The following is a 20969-nucleotide window of genomic DNA, read 5'->3' as shown; positions in this document are numbered from 1 at the left end:
CGCTTTCGACTTTCCCGGCGACTCTCAGTTTTTCAGCATCGCGGAATCTTTTCGCCCGGTCGTCGTGGTTAGTGGTATTAGAAACCATTGTCGTTTTATGCCGGCGGCCTCTGTGAGCGAGAAAGAATCCGTTTAAGGGCTTGTCCGCGTTCTCCCGCCCCTCGACTTCTCTGCTTCTTCAAACCGCCACCCCTCCAGCCCCGCTTTTGTTTCTTTCCGCTCGTGAATCGCAACGGCGTTTCTTTCCTCGCGCGAGCGAGTTTTGATATTTCACCCAGAATCCGATCCCGTGTGCCGCGGTTCTCTCACCCTCTTGTTTCCGCGCGGTCTTGCCGCGTTGTTCCGCGTACGCGCCCCGAAAGCCGGTGGGTATGTGGGATATTTTCAAGTAATTTCCGCGGATGCGCGAAGAAAAGCGTATTCCGGAGAGTGCATCGCGCGCGGCAGGTGCGCGCTCCGAGAGAGCTCCGCGCGCGTTCCACGAGAGACTTGTCGATGATGAAAGCCCACACACCCTTTGTGTACCTAGTCGGGCAAGGTGGAAGAACGGCTGGCGGCCGGAAGAGATCGAATGTTCTCCCAATGGGTCATGGGGGATCCGTTTCCAGCTCGAAGTGCCGGAAAAGATTCGCTCCGGCGAGTGCGCGCGCCCCACCCATCCCTCGGCTCGCCCGTAGGGAGAGAGAGAGAGAGAGAGAGAGGGTGCGAAGTGACTTTTTTTCGAAGGTCGCCATTAAGCTTCTAGAGGAGAACGAAAACCAAAGCCTAGCCGCGCACGCAGCGAGTACGCTCTCGGTGGCAACGGAGCTTCCTGACGAAGTCAATTAAGCCCTTTTGTAACAAGAAACACTGGCAGAAGTGGGAGCCGCTGCTGACGAAAGGCGAAGTGGTGGGTGTTCGTTAGAAGAGCCACGCAGCCACGCCGGATCCTATAGCGCGCTGTTACACGCGACGAGCCTCTCCTGCTTTATTTCTCGCGCGTTCTCCACCGTCATGGTAATTAATGCTTTTACAAAGTCCGATGTCTTCCCATTGATTTTCCCAGGTGCAAGAATTTTACGGCGGCGAAGAGGATCGGCACACCCGGAAACCCCACACCTGTGCGCATGCCACACGCCCATCCAGAGACATTCCGACAGTTCATACATTACATTTACACCGGCAAGGTAAATAATTCAGTCGGAAAGGGCCCCGGCCAGCATTGCCGTCATTTGTATCTTCGAGGCCAAGAGTTCAGTGGTCGGGAGAAGGATCATTCTGGAAGCTTTATGGGGGTTAAAATACTAAGTCCTGACCAGTCTTGAGAATCATTCTTACTACTCTTCGTTATAGGGCGACGTTAATTTTTAGTTGGATTTCTTAATTATTTCTTATTGTAATATATTGTACAAATTTCACTAGTATTTTTATAACTCCAGAGAGCTAAACTAATATTTCTTATAATATATTTGAACTTCCTAGTCACGGTTTCATTAATTAAATGATTTAAATATTGTAGATTTTTGGTTTTCAAATTCATCACTTAACTTGTTAAAATAGTGTATTAACAGAGAAAAATAGTTGTAGCGTTATCGTCTATAAACGATGCTTTTGTTCTGGTTTAGCTATACATGCTGCAGACTTATAGACTTCAAGTTTCCCTGTAAATCTTGAGAGAGCTCGATTAACCTTTGACGCTTCTCGCAGCTTCCGGCGAATAAATTTTTCTCCCACTACCTCGGGCTTTGAAGATATTAAATGCAGCTATGGTTATCGTCTCGCCATGAATAAGAGATCGCGAAAGTTTTGCGTGGCACTAAAGACACGAGACACGACCGAGATTCAACCGGTAACTTTTCTATAGATCATGCTACAGGACAGTGGCATCTTCGAGATGCTGGGTCTCGCCCAAGAACTCGGAGTCGAGGAACTTTGGAGAAGTTGCGAGGAACACGTCTCCGCCACTCTCAGCCCCGGAAACGCGTGTGCTCTTTTGACTGCAGCCCTGGATGCTCAAGAACGGGTCCCTGGTAAGTTATTCATGGCATCCTGTTAAAAGTTCAAGCATCAAACAATTCCCATTGTCGAAGTTGCCGATTCGACTCCCTTTGGAGAACGTGACGCGAGAAACTTAAACTATTTGCTGCGGACCATGTTTAATGCCTCGAATTTTCGAGTACAAAACGATCGCACTTCTTGTGTGTTAAATGACTATTGTTTTTGAATGTGCTTACATTTGAAGCGGCTGTGGGGATTTTCGCGTATTCCTTTATCGGTTCTTTTAGAATATTTATAATATTGCAAATTAAGAGTTTCTTGGCTTTAAAATATTATTTTGCATGATAAGTGCAGGACAAGTAATAAATTAAATATTGAATTTATTTACAAAGATTCTGTATGTGCATACGGTAAGTTATCGACCATAAGCTGCTCGTGGTTATTACGTTTACCGCCAAGGCAGCACGTTATAGGGAAATGTGGTGATAGTAAAATAATTTATATCGCTCTTCCCTTTCGGATTTTCTTCAATTTTACAATATGCTTTTGTTTTTGAGATTTGATAAAAAGTAGATGCATTTAGATTTAATGTACATCATAATTACTAGTGCATTGTTATCTACAAAACTGTTTGCATTCTGCTTTATCAAAATCAATAGTTAATAGTTTACGTTAAGTTAATATATTTCATTACCAGTCTGGACTCTGCTTTATCCACAGAGCTCTAGTGATTCATACGAAACAGGCACACAGAGAGCGCTCTTTAATAAGCAAACTTCAGTAGGGTTCAACCCCACTAGGGACATTTTACGACCTCAAGGGCAGCAACATTTAAACATTTGTCCACTAGGAACTTATATAAATATTTTGTTAAATTTTATTGAGAAAGAAATTTCCTTTTCAATTCTAGCGAGTTAGATTTTCAGTCCACGTTTAATTCTTCGTTTCGGAATGAACTTTTCCACGTTCAAATATTTTTCTATTTTTGAGAGAAATCTTGATAAGTGACTAGTGTCTAGCAACAACCGGCAGCAGTTGGTAGGACCGTGACGCCACATCTTCCGCCGTCCGGCATTTACAAAGCACGCGTTTATCAAGCGTTGCCTGATATTTTTTGAAAAACGATAACAAAAATGTCGTACAAGGGACCGCAGAAAGTCCAGAAGGTGATGGTACAGCCCATCAACCTTATATTTCGATATTTGCAAAACCGTTCGCGTGTGCAAGTTTGGCTGTTCGAGAATGTGAATCTGCGTATCGAGGGTCACATCGTTGGCTTCGACGAGTACATGAATTTGGTATTGGACGACGCCGAGGAATACCATATGAAGACCAAGAATAGAAAACCGCTGGGACGCATTATGTTGAAGGGCGACAACATAACATTAATACAAAATACCAATCCAGGAGCGAATTAATTATCAGAGGATGACTTAACCTCAAAGGACGTCTTCGGATGAACAACAAATGTATTATTTTGACCTCTGCGGGGATCTCGTGTGTGAATTGTACACACGTAAAAAGTGATATTTGATAGACACTATGAAAAGACATTGTTGACACCATAACCACTATACGTGGCGCGCAACTGAAGGCGATTAGAATTAGATAATGACAAATTTTCTAGTACAAATTGTCACCGGATATCACTGTCATCACGGAATGGCATATCGTTCTCTAATAGAAAACTACTTTATTGTAACGATTTATACTGTTCAAGGAATCTAGGACGTTTCTATGTTAAGAACTACACCCATGGGGTCTGTTTCTTCCATTAAAAACACTACAATGTATGTTTCGCTCGTGTACAGAACCGTAGTCTGTTTTGTAATTTCGATTTTCCACTACAACTATGGATGTAAATATTACACGATGAGACAGTTACTGTAGCAAATGTGGAATTTACTTATCCTTAATAAATATTTTTGAATCACAGTGTTATTGATAGTAATTTAATGTAGATCCTAATTGCTCCAATCGTTTGTACGCAACTCAAAAGTATGTACATCTAATAAACATTCATTTTTTCACAGCCTGAATTATAGAAACTATCTATAGTTTAGAAGTTTGGGAATAAAAATACATATTTATTTTATTTTATAGTTTGGAAATAAAACTTCGCTTTATTTACTATAGGTGGTAAAGGAGCGTGTTCATCTTTTATTGAGAGGTGCTTTGCTTTCATCGAAGAGAATGCAGTAGATACGGTGAAAACGACAGCATTCTGCAATCTGCCAAAGGATGCGCTGGTTAAACTCATATCCTCAGACTACTTGGGCCTGGAGGAAGAGGACGTTTGGAGAGCGGTTCTAAATTGGGCCAAATATCAGGTTCTTTCTCCTTCAGAATTTTATTCCGTCTCTGAGTACATTGAATCCCTCGATTTCCAAGAAGACTTGATGCTTTAAGCATGTGTACGTTGTGCAAGGTCTCAGACCTTATGTCGCATACGATTACCGGGTCCTTGGGTCCTTAGGTTCTTGGATCAGAATTTAGAATTACGAGTTAAGAAACGCTTAACCGTGCGGACCACGCTCCTAGGCAGGGGTGACGCAGCCTACTCAGCACTGGGCAGAGGAGGAACGTGTGAGGGTTTGCCTGCACTTGTCAGGGGTGATTAATCACGTACGACTGCTGCTGATCGACAGCCAGGTGTTCGCCGAGGAAGTTGAGCCAACCGGAGCTGTGCCAATAGAGCTATCCTTGGAGAGGTACGAATTATTCAATCGCGATCGCTCAAGTGGCTCGAAATTCGTAAGGTACGGTTTGCCGGGAAATCTTGTCTTTCTCGGAGGCTTTCGATTTTTACGTTATGTTTTAGGTATAGGTATGCAGCGTTGCCGAACAAATACTGCGCGGATAAGCGGCTACAACCGAGAGTCAGTCCGTTCCTTTTCCCAGGATCGCAGATCCTCTCCCGGGACAAGATGGGCTTTCAGCGCCTTCTGAATCAGTGGTACGGATCACCGAAACAGAGCTGGCGACTAGTGTACCGGTACGTTCATCTCGCACTTGATATTTACGCGCATTACGATCGTCTAAACATTAATCTGTTTCAGGGCCTCTAGTCATGGTTACTCGGCGACATCGTTCCACCGACACTGCGATGGTGTTTGTCCAACATACGTGATTGTATTGGTAAGTACTTTTAATTTTTCAATCGTTTATTTTTCCAATATAAAGTTTGTCCGATTGATTAATATTTTTGTCCATGATGTAGGGAACCCGAGGAGAAATTTGTGGAGGTTTCAGCGATGCTCCTTGGGGCAAGACAAATGCTAAGGGCCACTACATTTTCTCCCAGAAAGCCTTCCTCTTTACTTTAACGAACAACCAAGATGTGCCTCCCACGAAATATGATATTGTGAAGAGACCATTCGCCATTTGCTATCACCCAGAGTAAGAATCATTGTTTCAGTGTTCATTATGAATAGAATACAGTTCAACAAGTTTCTAGAACGTTTTAAAACCTGTTTCCTTTTTCTTTCAGCATTGGACCAATTTTTGGAGCAGGAGCTGATCTACTCATCTCCAGCAATTGCAACGTGAACATGGAGAGCTACAGTAATCTTCCTCACAGTTACGACGGCGAACATGCTTCCACCACTGTTCTCATGGGAGAATATCATTTCTCCGTAGTAGACTACGAGGTCTTCACTCCCAATCATCCGGTCGACAAATCCGCTCATTAAGAAACGTACACAGCCTTTCATAGATTTGTACATATATATTTGCATGAGTACAACGTAAGATGGACACGTACTGTTGAAATTGAACAGGTAAAAGTGGAGTTTCTTGTTCAGTTTAAAATTGAATTCCAAACTTCAATATGCACAGAGCATAATTAGAGTAAATATAATTTTTATTACTTATTCGAATACGATACGAAATATATACTACCAGCAGAGTTGCTATAATATATCTCTGGTTATTAATTTTACTTGTTTATACGATAAAATTTTATTGAATTGATGGGAAATAAATATTAAATGATTCTTGAATCGTGTGCATTACTATACGAAGATATTGAGTTTCTTAATTGAGACCGTTCTCATAATTAATCGTATTCACCATTTTCTAAGGAACTAATTCACGATCGATTTTGAATTCGTGAGCGAAACGATCGTTAAATTGGTTATGTATGCGTTAACAAGCGAGCGATCGAAATCGACCGATATTGGCTTGCAATTAAGGATTTGGCTCTGAACGGGATTAAAGTATGCCAAACAATCGTTCGTGTTCCGCATAGCAATCGGACGGAGATGGCTGGGTACACAGACCGGTTCCCAAGGGGCTTGTTAAATCATGCGTTAAATTGTGAACAGATGTCTTGGAAATCTAATCTGTATTACAACGGCGCGCTCGAAAGTAAACGTGAAATGTGAAAATCTACGGAAAAATGCGAACTGCTGAATACGTATTAGAGGCTATCAAAGGCGCCGGTGACACGGATGTACGTTCGGTAAGTAAGATCGTGCCTGTTCCATGCGCTCCGTTAGCCAAAATTTCAACCGATGTAGCCAAAGAACCGTGTAACAACGCGACGAGCGTACGCTAATTAAGTATTTCGAACGGAAATTCTAGGAAAATCGAGAGGAACGGGTCGTCTCGCGCTTTCTTTTAAATCGTTCGAGTAAAATTCTACCTTACCTTCTCGCCGCCATGTTCTCCTGGTACGTCCAGATACTTATCCGCCGGTTTAAGCGATTATCCAGGAATGCAGCCCACGAAATAGTCCACGCGATTATCTTAACCACGATCACCCTTTGTTTCGCACACTTCGCGTGACGACTACTTGTCGAATAAATAAAAATACTAATGAAATCGCGGGTGGTAACGTATCGCATTGCAACTGTTGCACAGCTCATCTAGGATTCGACTTAAATCGTAGTACGATATGTGTGTACACTTTTAGAAAATGCGAACAGTGTGAACTCGAATAATTAATGGATAAACTGATACCACTTAAACACGCGAGAGTTAAATAAATAATTGATATTTTTGTAAAATACCTGGAGCCGCGGTGCAATGACGCTTCGAACTAACCGATAATATTTTGCGAGCTGTTGCGCATAGAAGTGCGCATGCGTCGGCTCATATATCTTCCGAAAGATCTGCACATCGAATTTGAATTTGAATTTGAATTTTACACGCATAAAATGTTATACTTGTTTTCCTATTCCATCTGATCACTGCTTCTATACGTATTCCTCCGTATGTATTTCCAAAGGATTGTAAAACTTTTACGCATTGAAAGTTTGTGGTATTTATTATTGAAAATGTATCTAAGACTTCGTATCAAAATTAACATCTTTATTTCACTTATCATTTCCAATTGTTATTAATCGTCTACTTAAGTTTAATGAAGTACTGCAAGCGCTTGAAACATAATTGACCTGGATAATTAATTTTTAAACGATAATCGAATTTCGAATCGGTTGTATATATATATATATATATCGACAAATATCTTCTTCAATTGGCTTCTCTTCGTTGTTTGTACAAAACCGACGACATCACGGATCGGTCGTCCTAGTTTCTCGCGTTTAACTAGTTCAACGTGGCAGTGTGTGGCTTCCGTATCTCTAATGAATCGCTAATTCTACGATTTAATGGTCGACGCGTATTTGCAAGTCGGTTTCTCGGCTAGCCTGAACGTCGCCGAAGCAGCGATACATCGAAACACAGAGAATTTTTGTCCGGTGTAAAATTTTCCGTATAGATTACTTTTACCGAGTATTTACAAGTGTCGGGCCCAGGGATTGGTGGATTTGTACTTTACTTGTAAAACAGCATGGCTTCACGATTCGCCTATCAGTCTAGAGATTAGTTACAGTAACGTGTACGCCGAGATGTATATTAATGGGTATAATATATTTCTATTTTAAATTCGCAAGAGTGTCGCGGGGTCGATTTATAAAGATTATTCGAAACAACGAAATATACTGGTCAGGATAATTCGAGCATGGTAACCAATGATCGACAAAATTCACCGATAACATGTACGATATATCTTCCTCTACGTTCGAAGATCATGGAATTACTCTGAACAGTGTAATTCATTAGTTTATGTACAAGTAAGTACTGGCCCGGGTCCCATTCGCGCGGTTGCCTAATCGATATTTACACACTTTCACGCACCCTTTCTTAATCGCTAATTGAGATACCTCGGTACGGATCAATGGGGGTCCTACAGTATCCCCACACGCCGCCTCGGGTGGGGGGGAGGGGGGGGATCTTAATTAAATTACCATACATCTACGATTGCACGTGTCCAAAGTCGGTGTTCAGATGCGATCAACAATATTCAACCAAAACGTAAAATACTGGCCATTTATTGACTACCTCGATAATCCTCGATAACAAGTAGCTAACAAAGCATATGTGTATAGAAAATCATTAACAATATCGTCGTTGCGGTGTGTCGTTGACAATGGAGCGGCGTCGATGTTTCGAGCGCCATTAATGAATAAAATACTTTCGGGGAAACGGCTAATTGCTACGTATGTACAAGTCCTATATACAAGATCGTAAACTTCATTATACAACAACGCTCTACGACCGTTAATCACGTGAACATTCGCCACACAAACGTCTCACGTTTCATGGAGAAAGACCTCGGCTCTTCGAGTTCCGCGGGAGTCGAAGACCTCGTCGCGAGCATCGGACGGGTCCGCTTTTTAAGAAAAATCGGGATTTCGCGACGAGATCTCCGATCCGCGAAGCAGGAAGAGGCGCGGCCGCCGAAGCGCGCGTAAAATTCTCTATCACCTCAGGATCATCCCCGGTACTTTCCCACGTGTGAGATCGCTCGGTATATTCTTAGTCATGGGACACTCTTCAGAAGTCTCCCGCCTCGTCGCCAGCGATCGGCGCTAACATTTTAGGGTCGGAGAGGCGTCATCGGGTTGGCACGGGCCGCGGCAGGTCCTGAAGCCGTGCTAAAAGCAAATCTGTGTTCGACGAGTCTAGGCTCGGCGGCGCGGGCCAGGGCGCCGGGAAAAGTATCGTCCGCGCGGCCGGCGAGGCGGATCGTCGGGGTAGGTTGGCGGCGAGAGTACAGGAATTTCACCGAAATTCCCGCGTCCCGGGTATCTCTCCGTGACGGACGCCGCGGATCCTTCTCCCGTCGCGCACGGTTCCCCCCTCGTAACGGCGGAGATTCTTCGCGGCGAGCGCGAATAGGCTTGGGACAACGGCGGAGAGACGAGGCGAGGCGGCGCGGAGCGGAGCGGCGGCGACGGAGGCGTTTACATTGGCAGGCGTCGAACGCTTGTAAGATAAAGCGGTTGGCAACGTTCTACACGTGTACGCCGGTTTGTAACGCACGTTCCGAACACGTGCACCCCGCAGTTTGACGTGTTTATCAACCGATGCACCGGCTCCGTCGCTCTCCCGCTTCTGCGAACGCGTCACACGCCGCGCGCCGCGCGACCATCTCGCTCCATCGCACGATTACCGCGGCCCGGGGAACGAGCGCGCGCGCTCGTTAATTAAACCGGAGGACTCTCGTTAAAGTCGATTGGCTTTTGCGCAACCGGCCATCGATCGGCGACTAGCGATCCTCGCCGTGATTACCCGGAATTGAGACGTTAATCCTTCATTCTTCCCTCCAGCCGCGCCGCGCCGCGCCGCGCGCCGTGCCGTTCCGTGCCCGCGCCGCTGTTTACGCGGGACCGCGCGATTCCCGCGAGACGATTCGGGCGAGCGAATGATTTGTCCTTCGAGATCGAGCGCGCGATTCCACCACCGTGTGGCTCCCTCGAATCGGGCCAATTCCAGTTCGACCGGGAATGCAATTAACGATTCTTCCAAGAACCGGCTATCGGGAGTCCTCTAATTGATGTTCGATGATCGGTGCAAAAAGGAGAACGTAATTGATTACGATATCGCGTATCCATTTCTCACGCGCTCTGTTTGGGACCGGCGCGACCGCCTTCCACTCTCGACGCGCCGATCGGTTTCCGTCTTCGCGTAGACGAACGTCGGCTCGCAGCCTATTATACCGGGTTACCGGGTCGCAGATCTCGATCGGGAGGTGTTCTCTCTAGGATCTCGTTGTCAAGTCTATCGGCGCTGGTTTCCCCTTTTTCAGTGGCGGACTGCCCCGATCGCTCACGCTCTCCATGTCGATTTCGTCCTCTTCCTCGGTCTCGTCCCTCGCGGGCGTGGTCGTCGACTTCATGGACAGGTCCATGGGGTTGTCCTGGGGCGGCGTACAGTCCGTCTCCGGTTCCGGGGTGCAGGCAGGCGAAGCGTCCTTGGAACTCTTGATAGGCACCGGAGAGGTTTCCGCGTGCGTTCGTTGTCTCTTGAGCACCGCGTCCAAGTAGAATCTCTTCGTGTACGTTTCCCCGGTTTCTGCGTTCGGGGACGAGCTTTGCCTGGACGCCAGCACGTTGTGATTGTGGGCGTATCTGTCGTTGTTGTTGTTGTTGTACTCGCAAGAGTCCTTGTTGTCGATGCTGATCGTCGTGGTGGTGGTGGTCGTTGTGGCGGCTACGGCGCTCGAAATGTCCTCGATCACCGGCGAGTGTCGAAGAAGATTCGTCGAGTGATTAGGCACCAGAGGGTGGGACGCCCCGTGCGAAGCGTACAGATGGTACGGCGAGAACATCGTGAGGCTCTGCGGCGGCAGGAAGGCCGGTGGTATCAGAGACATTCCGCCGAGGTGGAATCCCAACGGCAAGGTCATCATCTCCTTGCTCAGCGCCGACAGATCGGCCACGGAGGGTTGCAGGTGCGAATGCAGCGGTCGGAAGCCCGGGTGACCGGAGAACGCGGCTCGCCGCTCGGATATCTCCACGGAGCTGTCGCTGTTGTGCGACTCCGGGGAACTTATGCTCGGCGAGCTCGAGTTCTTGTAGTCGTCCAGGCCGAGCATCAGCACGTCGTCCTTCCGTTGCGCCGCGTGGATGCCGATCGGCGGGCTCATCGGCTTCCTCTGCTGCTGTGCCAGGGGTTGGTTCGGCATAGCCGGTTGGAAGTGGTGTTGCTGTTGTTGTTGCTGCTGTTGCTGTTGCTGCTGCTGCTGCTCCTGCAGCAGACAGTGGATCTTGAACCAGTTCGACCTGCGGCCGTACCGCGAGCCGGACTTCGACATGCCCACCATGATGCACTTGCGCAGACGGCACGCCTTGCAGGCCGTCCGATTCTTCTTGTTGATCACGCACTTGCCGCCATTCTTGCACTCGGTGATGCTGCTCAGGTTGTTGTACGATCGGCCGAAGAAGGACTGTAACAAATCGAGAACACGGTTCGTTACTGCTAATGCGGTAATTAAGGTGACATCGTTCCATCCCGCGCGGACAGAGAACGGACGGCGCACCGCGATTTACATGCAAATTGAGAGCTCAAACATTTAGCGAAAGATGAGCGACCGGTCTCGCGCGCGACTGCAACGAAACGCGTAATGAGCACAGGGAGTCCGTCGTCGACGGTTGGTAATAGCGCGCTGCTCTCGTTGTCTCATTCATGGCAGTGCCACGGGGAACGCGGACCGGCGGCGTAGGCGCGTGCGGCCTACTGTGCTCGCGCTAATTGCCCAAATGGTGCAATTCCGTGATTCCGACACCGGCGCTGCGCGGCGCCGGCCGCGGCTTTCGTGTTTCCACCTAGATAGGTCCCCCTTTCATTCGCATAAATTCCCACGTCATTTCTTTCTGATTTGCCTAAGCGCGGGCGCGCAAGCCCCTGCGCCCCTCCACCCTCCTTTTTCTACGCTCCGCGTCGTCCTAGCGTTCCACTTGGAATCGATTCAATCTGCACCGAAAAATACCGCTCATTCCGTCGGACGCGGTATTGCGTTCGCCGCGTTATCCTAAATAGACGAAGCGAGAAATCCCGACGGACGCGCGCGTTACGAAACCCCCCGGCGCGATTTAAGACCTCGTTCTTTATAACAGGCATCGAGCACGCCTCGATCGGCCTCGTGGCCCGCGCGGCCCGCGCCGCGCTATGCACTTAAGCCGGTGCTCCGAAACACCTACAGCTTCCTGTGCAACCCGCTAGAAAATTCTGCCCTTCGCGCGGCTAATGATCGGCTTTTAAAGGATAGACACGAGGCGACGCGCGCTGCCCGCGACGTCCCATCCACTTTCGCTTTTTCTGCCCGTACGCACGGCTATATTATTAATCGTTTCTGGTTCGTTTGTCCTGAAAACGAGCTCTTCCTGCGGCCCAGTGGTCCCGATGCGCGGGCTGCGTCGCCGTGTTCCACTTGTCTCGGTCATCGTCATCGCGATCGTCATCGTCGTCGTCGTGGCTCGTCCTCGGTGCCGTCGTTCGGTCTTGTCTCCCAACATCGGTCGGGAGGACGAGGGCGAGGGGACGCCGGAGCCGGAGCGCGCGACGCTTCAGGAGCGATGACACAATCGAGAAAATGCTACCGTTATTACGTGCCTCGGATGGTACCTCCTCTCCTTCCTCTCTTTGGTCGCGGCACACGCTCCGGGATTATGCAAACGGCACGGCACTTTGAAATCCGGCGCAACGCCGCGGCCGCCGGTTGCCTTTTCATCGTCGAACCTTCCAGCGCATTGTTACGGTTTCCTTTCGAAAACTCTGACCCGCCGCGGCCGATAAATAGACCGGCTAATTACGCCACGGTGAACTTTCCTAGCGCAAAGAAACGTATCTCTCTCTCTCTCTCTCTCTCTCTCTCTTTCTCGCTGTGTGACTCACGCCGCGCCGCGGGACGAGAAAAAGAAAAACGAGCGCGAAAAAAACGGGCCGCCTGAAATTCCCCTCTCCGAATGTACGGATAACGAACCGTTTGTCCCCCGCCGCGCCAGGTTGGTTCGCCGGCGTGTTTTTACGCGATCAAACCGCGGAATCGGTCACCCGGTTCGGGTGCCGGGCCGCCGCCAAGGACCCGTCGCTCCGCGGATACGGCGTTCCTCCGAGTTTCACCTTTGCGCGCGCGGAAAGTTAATCGTGGGACAGATCTACGGAAAGACATTGCTCGAGCAGCACGTGGTGCGCGCGCGTTTCGTCAATTCGCCCGTTCGGGGAGCCCCGGCTTCGAGGCGGTGCTTCCGGCGCTTCGCACTTGTCTGCCACAATTGTTTCCGCCCTAGTTCACCATTACGTCACCTCGACATTGTTTCGTTTCGTTATTTTCGTTTTCAGGCCCATCGTAGCATGTCAGCTCCCCTCGCCCGTCTCGCCAGCCAACCCTGCCCGACCGACACCGTTCCCCTTTGTGCTCGCATCACGGCCCGCACGAGATACGGAATACCAACAATGCTGCTACCAATTCGACCGCGAATACGGTTCTAAATACGACGGGATTAATTGCTCGGCACCTGTACCTTGCGATGTCTCGAGTTTAACCGTGCCATTTCTATTTCGTTAACGCTGGAACTGTCGAAGGGTCTTGTAACACCAGTTACCAAATATATGAAAATACTTTTACAGTAAAACAACATTGAAATCTCAGTAAACACTCTGCTTTGTTTAATGAGCGAATGCTCGAGCGAATCATTTCTTTGACGATTATTAAACACATGTAAGTTCCTTGTAAAACATCAATTATATTTGTAGTTATTATTATTTGCAGGTTTAGTATGAAGTCTGTTAATGTAATTTCTTTGTAGAATAAAATTAGACACCGGCACTTCTAGTGTTGGCTTACCACTGCTTGCAGCAACAGAATGACAGCGGTGCGTTAGATCGATTTCGAGCGATTACAGCGTGTCGCAAGACCAGAATCGTACATCTAATAAAACTATGTCGCTACACTTTCAATTCGTGGACACTGAAGCCTGGCTACCTTCTCGCAATAATTGTCCATCGTTCCAACTAAACGCGATTGCTTTCGGAAGTTCGGTTGACACGCATGCCTAGTCAAACGTTTAACCTCGGCCACGAAGCATTTCGTGAAAGCGTTCAGTGTTTCTCAGCTTTACGAAACTGCGCGGAAAAGGCAGCCTCGAGCAACCGGGGGGCGAACACGGAAAGCAGGTGACGCGCGGAGAAAAATAATCGCTGGAGAAAATTCTTCGAACGATCTCGGTATCGTTTCTCCAGGAACAATCGCGCCCCTCCGCTCACGGAATTGTATCTTATAGCCCGTCGTCGTTAGAATCAAGCACGAAGGTAACTCACCTTGCAGCCCTCGCAGGTGAACGCGCCAAAGTGGAAGCCGGCCGCGGGCTCGCCGCACACCTTGCACTGTTGGTTCATCTGCAACAAAAGATAATGGCTTTGTCTGAATTCGGTCTGCGGCGATGTTAGACGCGCAGCGGGCCAACGGCTCGTTATCCGAGACCGTGTCAGCGGCGTTCTCCGAGGATTCGTCATTCGCCGGGGACGATTATGAGCTTCCGTTCCGGTGAATGACGAAACCGAGGGAAAAGAAAAGAAAAACCCGACGGGGCCCCGGGGGCGAGCGAACGAGCGAGCGAGCGAGAGCGCGCGCGCGCGCGACGTCGCGTAACGTCCAGGCATATTTCTACGGTTCGACAGAATCACAATGCTGGCGTTATCGTGCGGCCAGAACACCGATCGCGTGATTGGGAAAGAGAAGAAGCTCGTTGTGCAATGTCGGCGGTACGCGCGAATCGCTGGATCGTGGCAAAGCGGTGCGTGTTACGTTCAACGAGCGGAAAACCCTCGGCGCACTTGCCTCTCTTCCCTCTCTTTCCGACCGATTCCTTTCGCCTTCTTTGGCCACTCGTCCGGAAAACGGATCGCGTTCTCGTTTTCACACCTTGCCGGTTCCATTCCGCCCCCTCCCCCGTTACATGTTTCAGAGAGATCTCGTGCACCGGGGACGGGATGATGGGGCGGCACGACGCAGCGCCGTCGACGCGGAGGTCCGATCGCTCGTGAAACTACTCGACGATACAGTTTTTACGACCGCCTCTGCATCGAGAATTCTAATGAAGTCCGGGAATATGGGACAATAGTACTGACCCACATACATAGCCCGAGGGTACGCCGTGTCACCTGCGGCGACTTTCATACATGACAGACTGTCGCTAAATGGGAAAGTAAATCTCAGCTAATGGAAGAGACATCGATTGTTTGATCAACGGAGTCTCTCTTTCCTGACCTACACCCCACAGTCGTTGACTCTTCTCATTCGCGGACGCTCCGTGCCTCGGCGTGCCTACGCATACTTTTAATTCCACGTTCGATTCTTTTTTCCTAGGCCGTACTCCCCTTGCCCCTGCGGCTCCCCAAGTTGGCGGCCGCTTATGGCAGTACCCTGCCGTGGTCGATGTTATTTCTTATTCTATATTCGCTAATTTAACAACGCGGCGGTATAGAGAACAGTTTAGACATGATTGCAGTGTCTATCGTTGGACCATGGCTGGAAATATTAGAAAATGATGCACTGACGAGACGATTTCTGAGAAGAGGATTTCAACTTGATATTGATTCGGATCTCTGATGTACCTTGATATTTCATTCTCAAATAGTTAAACTTTAATGTTTATACCAAAGTAAACTATCGACTCTGTTATCATGATTATTTTCTTTTCATACTATTTTCCTACTATTTCTTACTATTTTATTTTATAATATTTTAGGTTTAGATATGTAAAGTATAATTGGCATTTGAATTTTTGCCATCGACCCGAAACTCGAGTGAAAATAAAAAAGACCTACGAAAATCTATCAGTTGCTTAAAAACTTGTCCAAGGTGTTGGAAACACTTCAGCAGCCAAAGTCCTCGGACGAAGAGAGAACTTTGCTCCGGAGTATGTCCAGGCCAGAATTGATTATCTAAACGCGTCACAGAGACTTCTCCGTGCACGTAGAAGCCACCACACGAGCAAGCAACGCTCCTCGAGACTTCCTGTCGCAGACTTTCATGTCCGCGTGGCATTAGGCGAATCGTAAACAGACGGTTGGGTATAGAGGCGCGTCGAAATTTCGTTGGCCGTTCGAGACGAGGATGAGGAAAGCAGCGCGGGATTATGCCAGAGAGTTATTGCTTCAACGTTCTTTTCGAATCCAGCGGAAAAACTGGCGTATCCGTGGCCGATGTGGCAATCGTCGCGGTTTGCTTGGTGGACCTCGACGATTGCTCCGACGCGGCGCGAAATCGAGCGGGCAAGCCGAGCGCGAGCAAGCTGATTGTACGCGGAGCTAGCGAACGAACGAAGAAACGAGCGAGCGAGCGAGCAGAGCCGACCAGCTTTGGAGGAAAGAGAGAGCGCGTCGGTTAATTGAATTTAAATGACGACGTATTCTCGTTAAATACTGCCTGCGGGCCCGGTTGATATTTGAAGTGGGGGAGAGAGGATCGGAGCGCGTCTCTCCCTGTGTGTTGCGTCTGGTTTGGGCTCGGCCCAGAGGGATTGTTCTGCGCTATTAATTACCGATAGACGCTGGCGTGTCGATAGTCGACGGTTGACGCGGTCGATAGTCGACGACGAGGACGAAGATGACGACGGGGGACGGTGCGCGCCCGAGGTATCGCAACCTGCACTGATTGCAGGTGTGCATCCGGTGAGCCATTCAGGGGGTGCCTGCATACTCGAGCGTTTCACATCGATGCACGGTTGCAACGTGCTTTAAGCCATATTGTTACGGTTGCGTGTCGCAACGGCCCTGGCGACCGCGTTGATACCGGCGAGTTTACCGGCTTAATAGAATCGACGACGCGCAAAAGAATGATAGATGATTCAATGTTCCCCCGCTAATAAATGACTTTTAATTACGGCCTCTCCGCGGGCACAATAAAACGGTTGATTAATTAACCCCGCGCCGCGCTCGTTCGCGCCGACGGACCGTGTTTAGGAGTTACTTAACGGAGTCGCTGCCTCCGCGGTCGCTAATGATCGTAAAATATTGGGACGATAATTATTTCTAATAAATCCCGCGATTCCTGCGACTATTCCGCCGATCGATCATCGGGGAAGAAAAGTGAATACCCCGTGGAGAAAGTCCCGCGGATCCTCCGGGGCAAAACGTCTCGATTCCGATCGCCGATCGCCGACGTCGCCGCCAGGAAAGCTGGAACAATAATCACCGGGGACCCGCGATACATTTGCCTAGGATTTCCGCTAACAACAAGCCGGGGAAACGGTCTAAGCCAACAATCATCGTCGCCCCCCCCCCCCCCCGAAGACCGCCGCGAGGATCGACGCGCCGGATTATCAACGGGGCTCGCGCCGATCGCCGCGATTCTTGCGATTGTGTTGCGCCGGAGCCGATCGAACCGTGTGAATCGTAACGACTCCCCTGCTAACGGCTCGTTACTTTCGATCGCAGCCGATCGATCGGCTCCTATCCCCCGCCGACACTCTTCGATCATCGCCGATTCCACGGAAAGACACTCGGCGGGACGCGAAGGTGCAACCGGCGAGCACGTTCCACCGCTTCAAAGGGATCGATCCGAGTTCCTACGTTCCCGCTCGACGCGGCGATTGTCCTCCTTTCTAGAGCTGACCTTCTCGATAAAGACACTTACCGCTCTTGATCTTCCGCTTTCAGAAAAGAATGGCATCGATCCCGCGATCATCCCGAGCCGCCGCGCTCGACGCGCTCTAACCCGCGAGACGACCGCACGAACCCGTCAACATATCGGAGCGGCTCTCCCGTCGAATTAGCCGATTCTTTCTTCGTTTGCATGCGCGTGAAAGTCGCACGGTTGGGTCTCTCTCTCTCTCTCTCTCTCTCTCTCTCGGCGGAACTATTTTAAATGACCGACGCCTCGTTACTTTCGTCGCGGCACCGGGAAAACAAGACGCCTCTAGAATTATTCCCCTGCGACGTTTTTTTTTTCGCGCCTAGCTACCCAATCACGCCCGCGGAAATTAGTCTCTGCTTTGCGATCGCCGGTCGTCGGTTTACGGCCGCGCGTTGCTCACTGTGTACGACCGAATGTTTCTCGTTGAAACGCGCCTGAAAACGTGTTTTCCTACGGGCACGCTTCACGGTTTTTAATCTACACGCCTGGAGAGGGACGATCGTAAAGGGAGGAAAAGGTCCGAGACGTTTTTTTTTCCGCCGGACTTAAGAGAGACGGCACCGTTACGCGCCTTTTTATTGGTGAAAAATGGCTCTGGTTCCGTTTCCAGCGACAGCAGTAAAGCGCTGAGAGTGGTCGAATGGTTCCGAGTGGATCGCCAGGGTGGGCCACGGACAGGTCATCTTTTTACTGCTGCTGCCCGGCAGCAATTATCGGGGGACAATTCGTAATAAAAAGTGGCAGTGGTCCGTGCCACAATTCTAGCCTGTGTTGTCCTTGTTATCGTCCGCCGTACCAACAAACAGTTCTCCGCGTCGAGCTAAAAAGGTTTCCCTTCTTCGTGCGCTATTGTTATTGCCGGCGGACCCAGGACGCTAAATTACTCCACTCTCCTACTAAAAATATACGACAAGGTTATGCGACGTGCCGTCCGGGTGCAGATGCATTTTTTTAAAACGACGACCGAGGGCGCGAGGTACGTCACCCACCTCGAGAGCGGCTCATCTTCGCAAAAGCGACCGCGATCCAGTTAGCGGAGAGCAGTTTCCGCTGTTTCGCAAACGAAACGGCCGTTCCGCAACGCGCGCTCCGGCGATCGGCCTTCGCGCGATACAACCGTGGACCGTTTGTTTCCGATGCTATTATTCCATCGCTCCTCGATAACCCGATTCAGATTCGTATCTAACGATCGCGCAACGCGTCGAACACGGCTCGAAATGGGAACGCGACGGTTGCGTTTCCCGCGCCGCCGCCGCCGCGATCCACATATTTACGCACGTTCAGGTGGAAAATCGCGCCGCGCGATTTTCCAACGTTTATTACGCGTAACAACGTCGCATGCAAATCCTGTGCCCGCCGCGGGATCGGTTTCGCAAACGGATTCACGCCGTTGCTTCTTCTCGTCGCCGTCGCCCCGTCGATAATCTGTTCGTTATCGTTCGCGATCTGCGACCAGATACGGTCCGCCGATCGTTGTTAATTATATTAAACAATTAAGCCTAGTCACGACCGTCCGGAGGTAAGCGAAAGTCGCGGGGCCGTTATCTCGGATTTCTGAACGGTATCGTCGGGATCTCGACGCGCTGCTGCGACGGTTTTCGCTCCGCGACACCGCCGAGCAACGACAAAGAAATCGGTCGGCTAGACGCGCTCAAATTACGAAACGCAGGCGTCCTTCGCCGCTTCTGCTCGCTCCGTAGGTGTGCACAGCGAATCAGCTCTATTTAGCCGACGAAACGAACGTCGCGAGAGACGGAGAGGCTGTTGCTGATAGAGTAACGCATTATCAGTCGCGGCCAATGCATTATCACTGTACGACACATTTGCCGCGATCGCGATCGACGCGGCCTCGGTTAATTGATAATTGAATCGCGATAAGCTCGCAAAAAAATCGACTAAACTTAATGCGTACCTTGACAGTAAGAACGTCTAACGATGCCCGGTGGTCATCAACGGCGGTATATCAATGATGGTCCATTTATCTCGCAGGCGGCGCACTATCCAAAACACTTTGCCACCATATCGTATTTCGGAACTGTCGCAAAACAGATTCGTGACACTGATCGATCGGCCCCCAGCCACCGTAGCGTCGGCTGCCAAATGCCTTGGGAAGTCCGCGCAGAGATCGAACGATCACTGACGGAACGATACCACGATCACTTTCGGTCCCTCGGAACAATCACAGATCTCACGCGAACGCGTGTTTCTTTTTTTTGTTTCACTGTTCGGCGCGCGGCACAGGGTTCGCCACTGCGCTGCGCGGGAAAATCGACGGTACAGTTTTCTGGTGCACCGATTCTGGAACACTCTGCGACCGAAATCGAATCCACTCCCGCGTTGTCTCTATGGTATCCTTGGCAGAGAAGCAACCGGGTGGTCCGAACGCCTTTGTCCACTGTTCGAAGGACACTAACCGGGAAATGTTCGACGATGTTTCGGCACCGACCGGATAACGGAAGAAGAGGCGACCGAAGAAGCGGAACATGAAGAAGATTCTTGACGCGACGATGACCGTTAGGTGAATGACTTTGGAAGGCGAGGGTGTCCACGTCGATTCTTGAATCAGCCCCCACCTCCGATTATTTTCTGCGGTCCCACTTCGTTCGTTCGCTCGATCGGTCGGTCGGTCGGTCGGCCGCGCGTTCGTCCGCTCGTTCGTTCGTTCGGTTCGCTCGCTCGTTCGTTCGCCAGGCTAGGCTCGTGCGCTCTCGTAAGTATACTTCGAATGGGCCTTATGGGCACACTGTGCGTCGGATCAGCGGAGAAGCGTGCAGGGTCCATCCGCGGCACAGGTGGGCCGCGGGTCCTGTCGTACCTTTGGTGGGGGGTCCTGCCGGACGGCCAGAGGGATCCTCTCGGCTCGCGAGGAGGGGGTACAAGGGAGGGGCCTGAACACGCTACCCTCTCTTCGCGTCTCTTCCTCCTCCTCTGCCCGGACACCTCCTACCCTCGGCTCGAGCTCGTGGACCTACGAGACACGGGTTTGCACGCTGACGGTGTCGATAAGGATCCTGCGGTTTCGAGGACCTTTTCTCTGCCTCCCCCCCCCCCCTCTCTCTCTCTTTCTCTCTCTCTCTCTCCCGGGGTCTCATCCAGCTAACGCTGGAATCGACGGTAGGATCTGCGCGGTAGCAAGTATCCGATACTTTTTTACGATCGTGTCGGATTTAAGAATCGCTTACGTAAGATTCTTTTCGACGGGATTAGTCGGAAGATGAAAGACTCGAGATGCATCCTCCTTGCATTGGCAACGGCTAATCAGTTTCTGTTGTTTCGAGCACTCGCCGAGGACGAATAAAGCGTCCTGGAGAGGATAAAACAATCTATGGGACCCGTAAGTTCTTCCTCAAAAGTTCTTGACTTAAAGGAGATTTTCATGCACGATACGCTCGAGTATAAAGTGTTACAACGAGCCTGTTGTTAGCGGAGGCGGTCACTTTATTGTTGCGTTGTAAATTAAAACATTCGATGCGACAAATAGAAACCAGGCAAATACCATTTTACAATAATTTTTACAATAATTTTAATAATAACAAACAATCCTTTATCATTGATTTTATTACAA

General features: G+C 49.7%; 4 protein-coding genes across 5 annotated transcripts in view; 2 read left to right on the top strand and 2 right to left on the bottom strand.

The window, feature by feature from the left end:
• Window positions 1-5972, top strand: part of LOC144471549 (BTB/POZ domain-containing protein 9) — an 11927-nt gene extending 5955 nt beyond the window's left edge. The window contains exons 3-10 of one of the 2 annotated variants that reach the window (XM_078183694.1): window positions 1046-1166; window positions 1844-2009; window positions 4114-4307; window positions 4519-4688; window positions 4799-4972; window positions 5037-5115; window positions 5198-5376; window positions 5468-5972. In XM_078183694.1, the coding sequence (XP_078039820.1) occupies window positions 1046-1166; window positions 1844-2009; window positions 4114-4307; window positions 4519-4688; window positions 4799-4972; window positions 5037-5115; window positions 5198-5376; window positions 5468-5669 (1285 nt within the window). In that variant the 3' untranslated portion in view covers window positions 5670-5972. Of the gene's footprint in view, window positions 1-1045; window positions 1167-1843; window positions 2010-4113; window positions 4308-4518; window positions 4737-4798; window positions 4973-5036; window positions 5116-5197; window positions 5377-5467 lie in introns of both variants that reach the window. The other variant, XM_078183693.1, reaches the window with a different exon arrangement.
• Fz2 (frizzled 2) overlaps window positions 1-6725 on the bottom strand; it is a 205940-nt gene extending 199215 nt beyond the window's left edge. Inside the window, exon 1 of the mRNA XM_078183171.1 lies at window positions 6628-6725. The gene's annotated coding sequence lies outside the window, so the exon portion shown is untranslated. The remainder of the gene's footprint in view (window positions 1-6627) is intronic.
• LOC144471550 (putative small nuclear ribonucleoprotein E) lies at window positions 3038-3912 on the top strand. The gene has a single exon (XM_078183695.1). The coding sequence runs from the start codon at window positions 3111-3113 to the stop codon at window positions 3393-3395; it is 285 nt and encodes a 94-aa protein (XP_078039821.1). The 5' UTR covers window positions 3038-3110; the 3' UTR covers window positions 3396-3912.
• A 518-nt stretch (window positions 6726-7243) lies between the features above and the next one.
• LOC144471435 (knirps-related protein) lies at window positions 7244-20134 on the bottom strand. Its single transcript, XM_078183469.1, has 3 exons — window positions 19317-20134; window positions 14086-14163; window positions 7244-11212 (listed from the first exon to the last, which is right to left on the bottom strand). Exons 2-3 carry the CDS (start codon window positions 14161-14163, stop codon window positions 10025-10027), a joined length of 1266 nt encoding a protein of 421 aa, XP_078039595.1. The 5' UTR covers window positions 19317-20134; the 3' UTR covers window positions 7244-10024.
• Between the last annotated feature and the right edge of the window lie 835 nt (window positions 20135-20969).

This window comes from Augochlora pura, chromosome 6, assembly GCF_028453695.1.
Source record: "Augochlora pura isolate Apur16 chromosome 6, APUR_v2.2.1, whole genome shotgun sequence".
Lineage (NCBI taxonomy): Eukaryota > Metazoa > Arthropoda > Insecta > Hymenoptera > Halictidae > Augochlora > Augochlora pura.
This window is presented reverse-complemented; position numbering and strand designations above follow the sequence as displayed.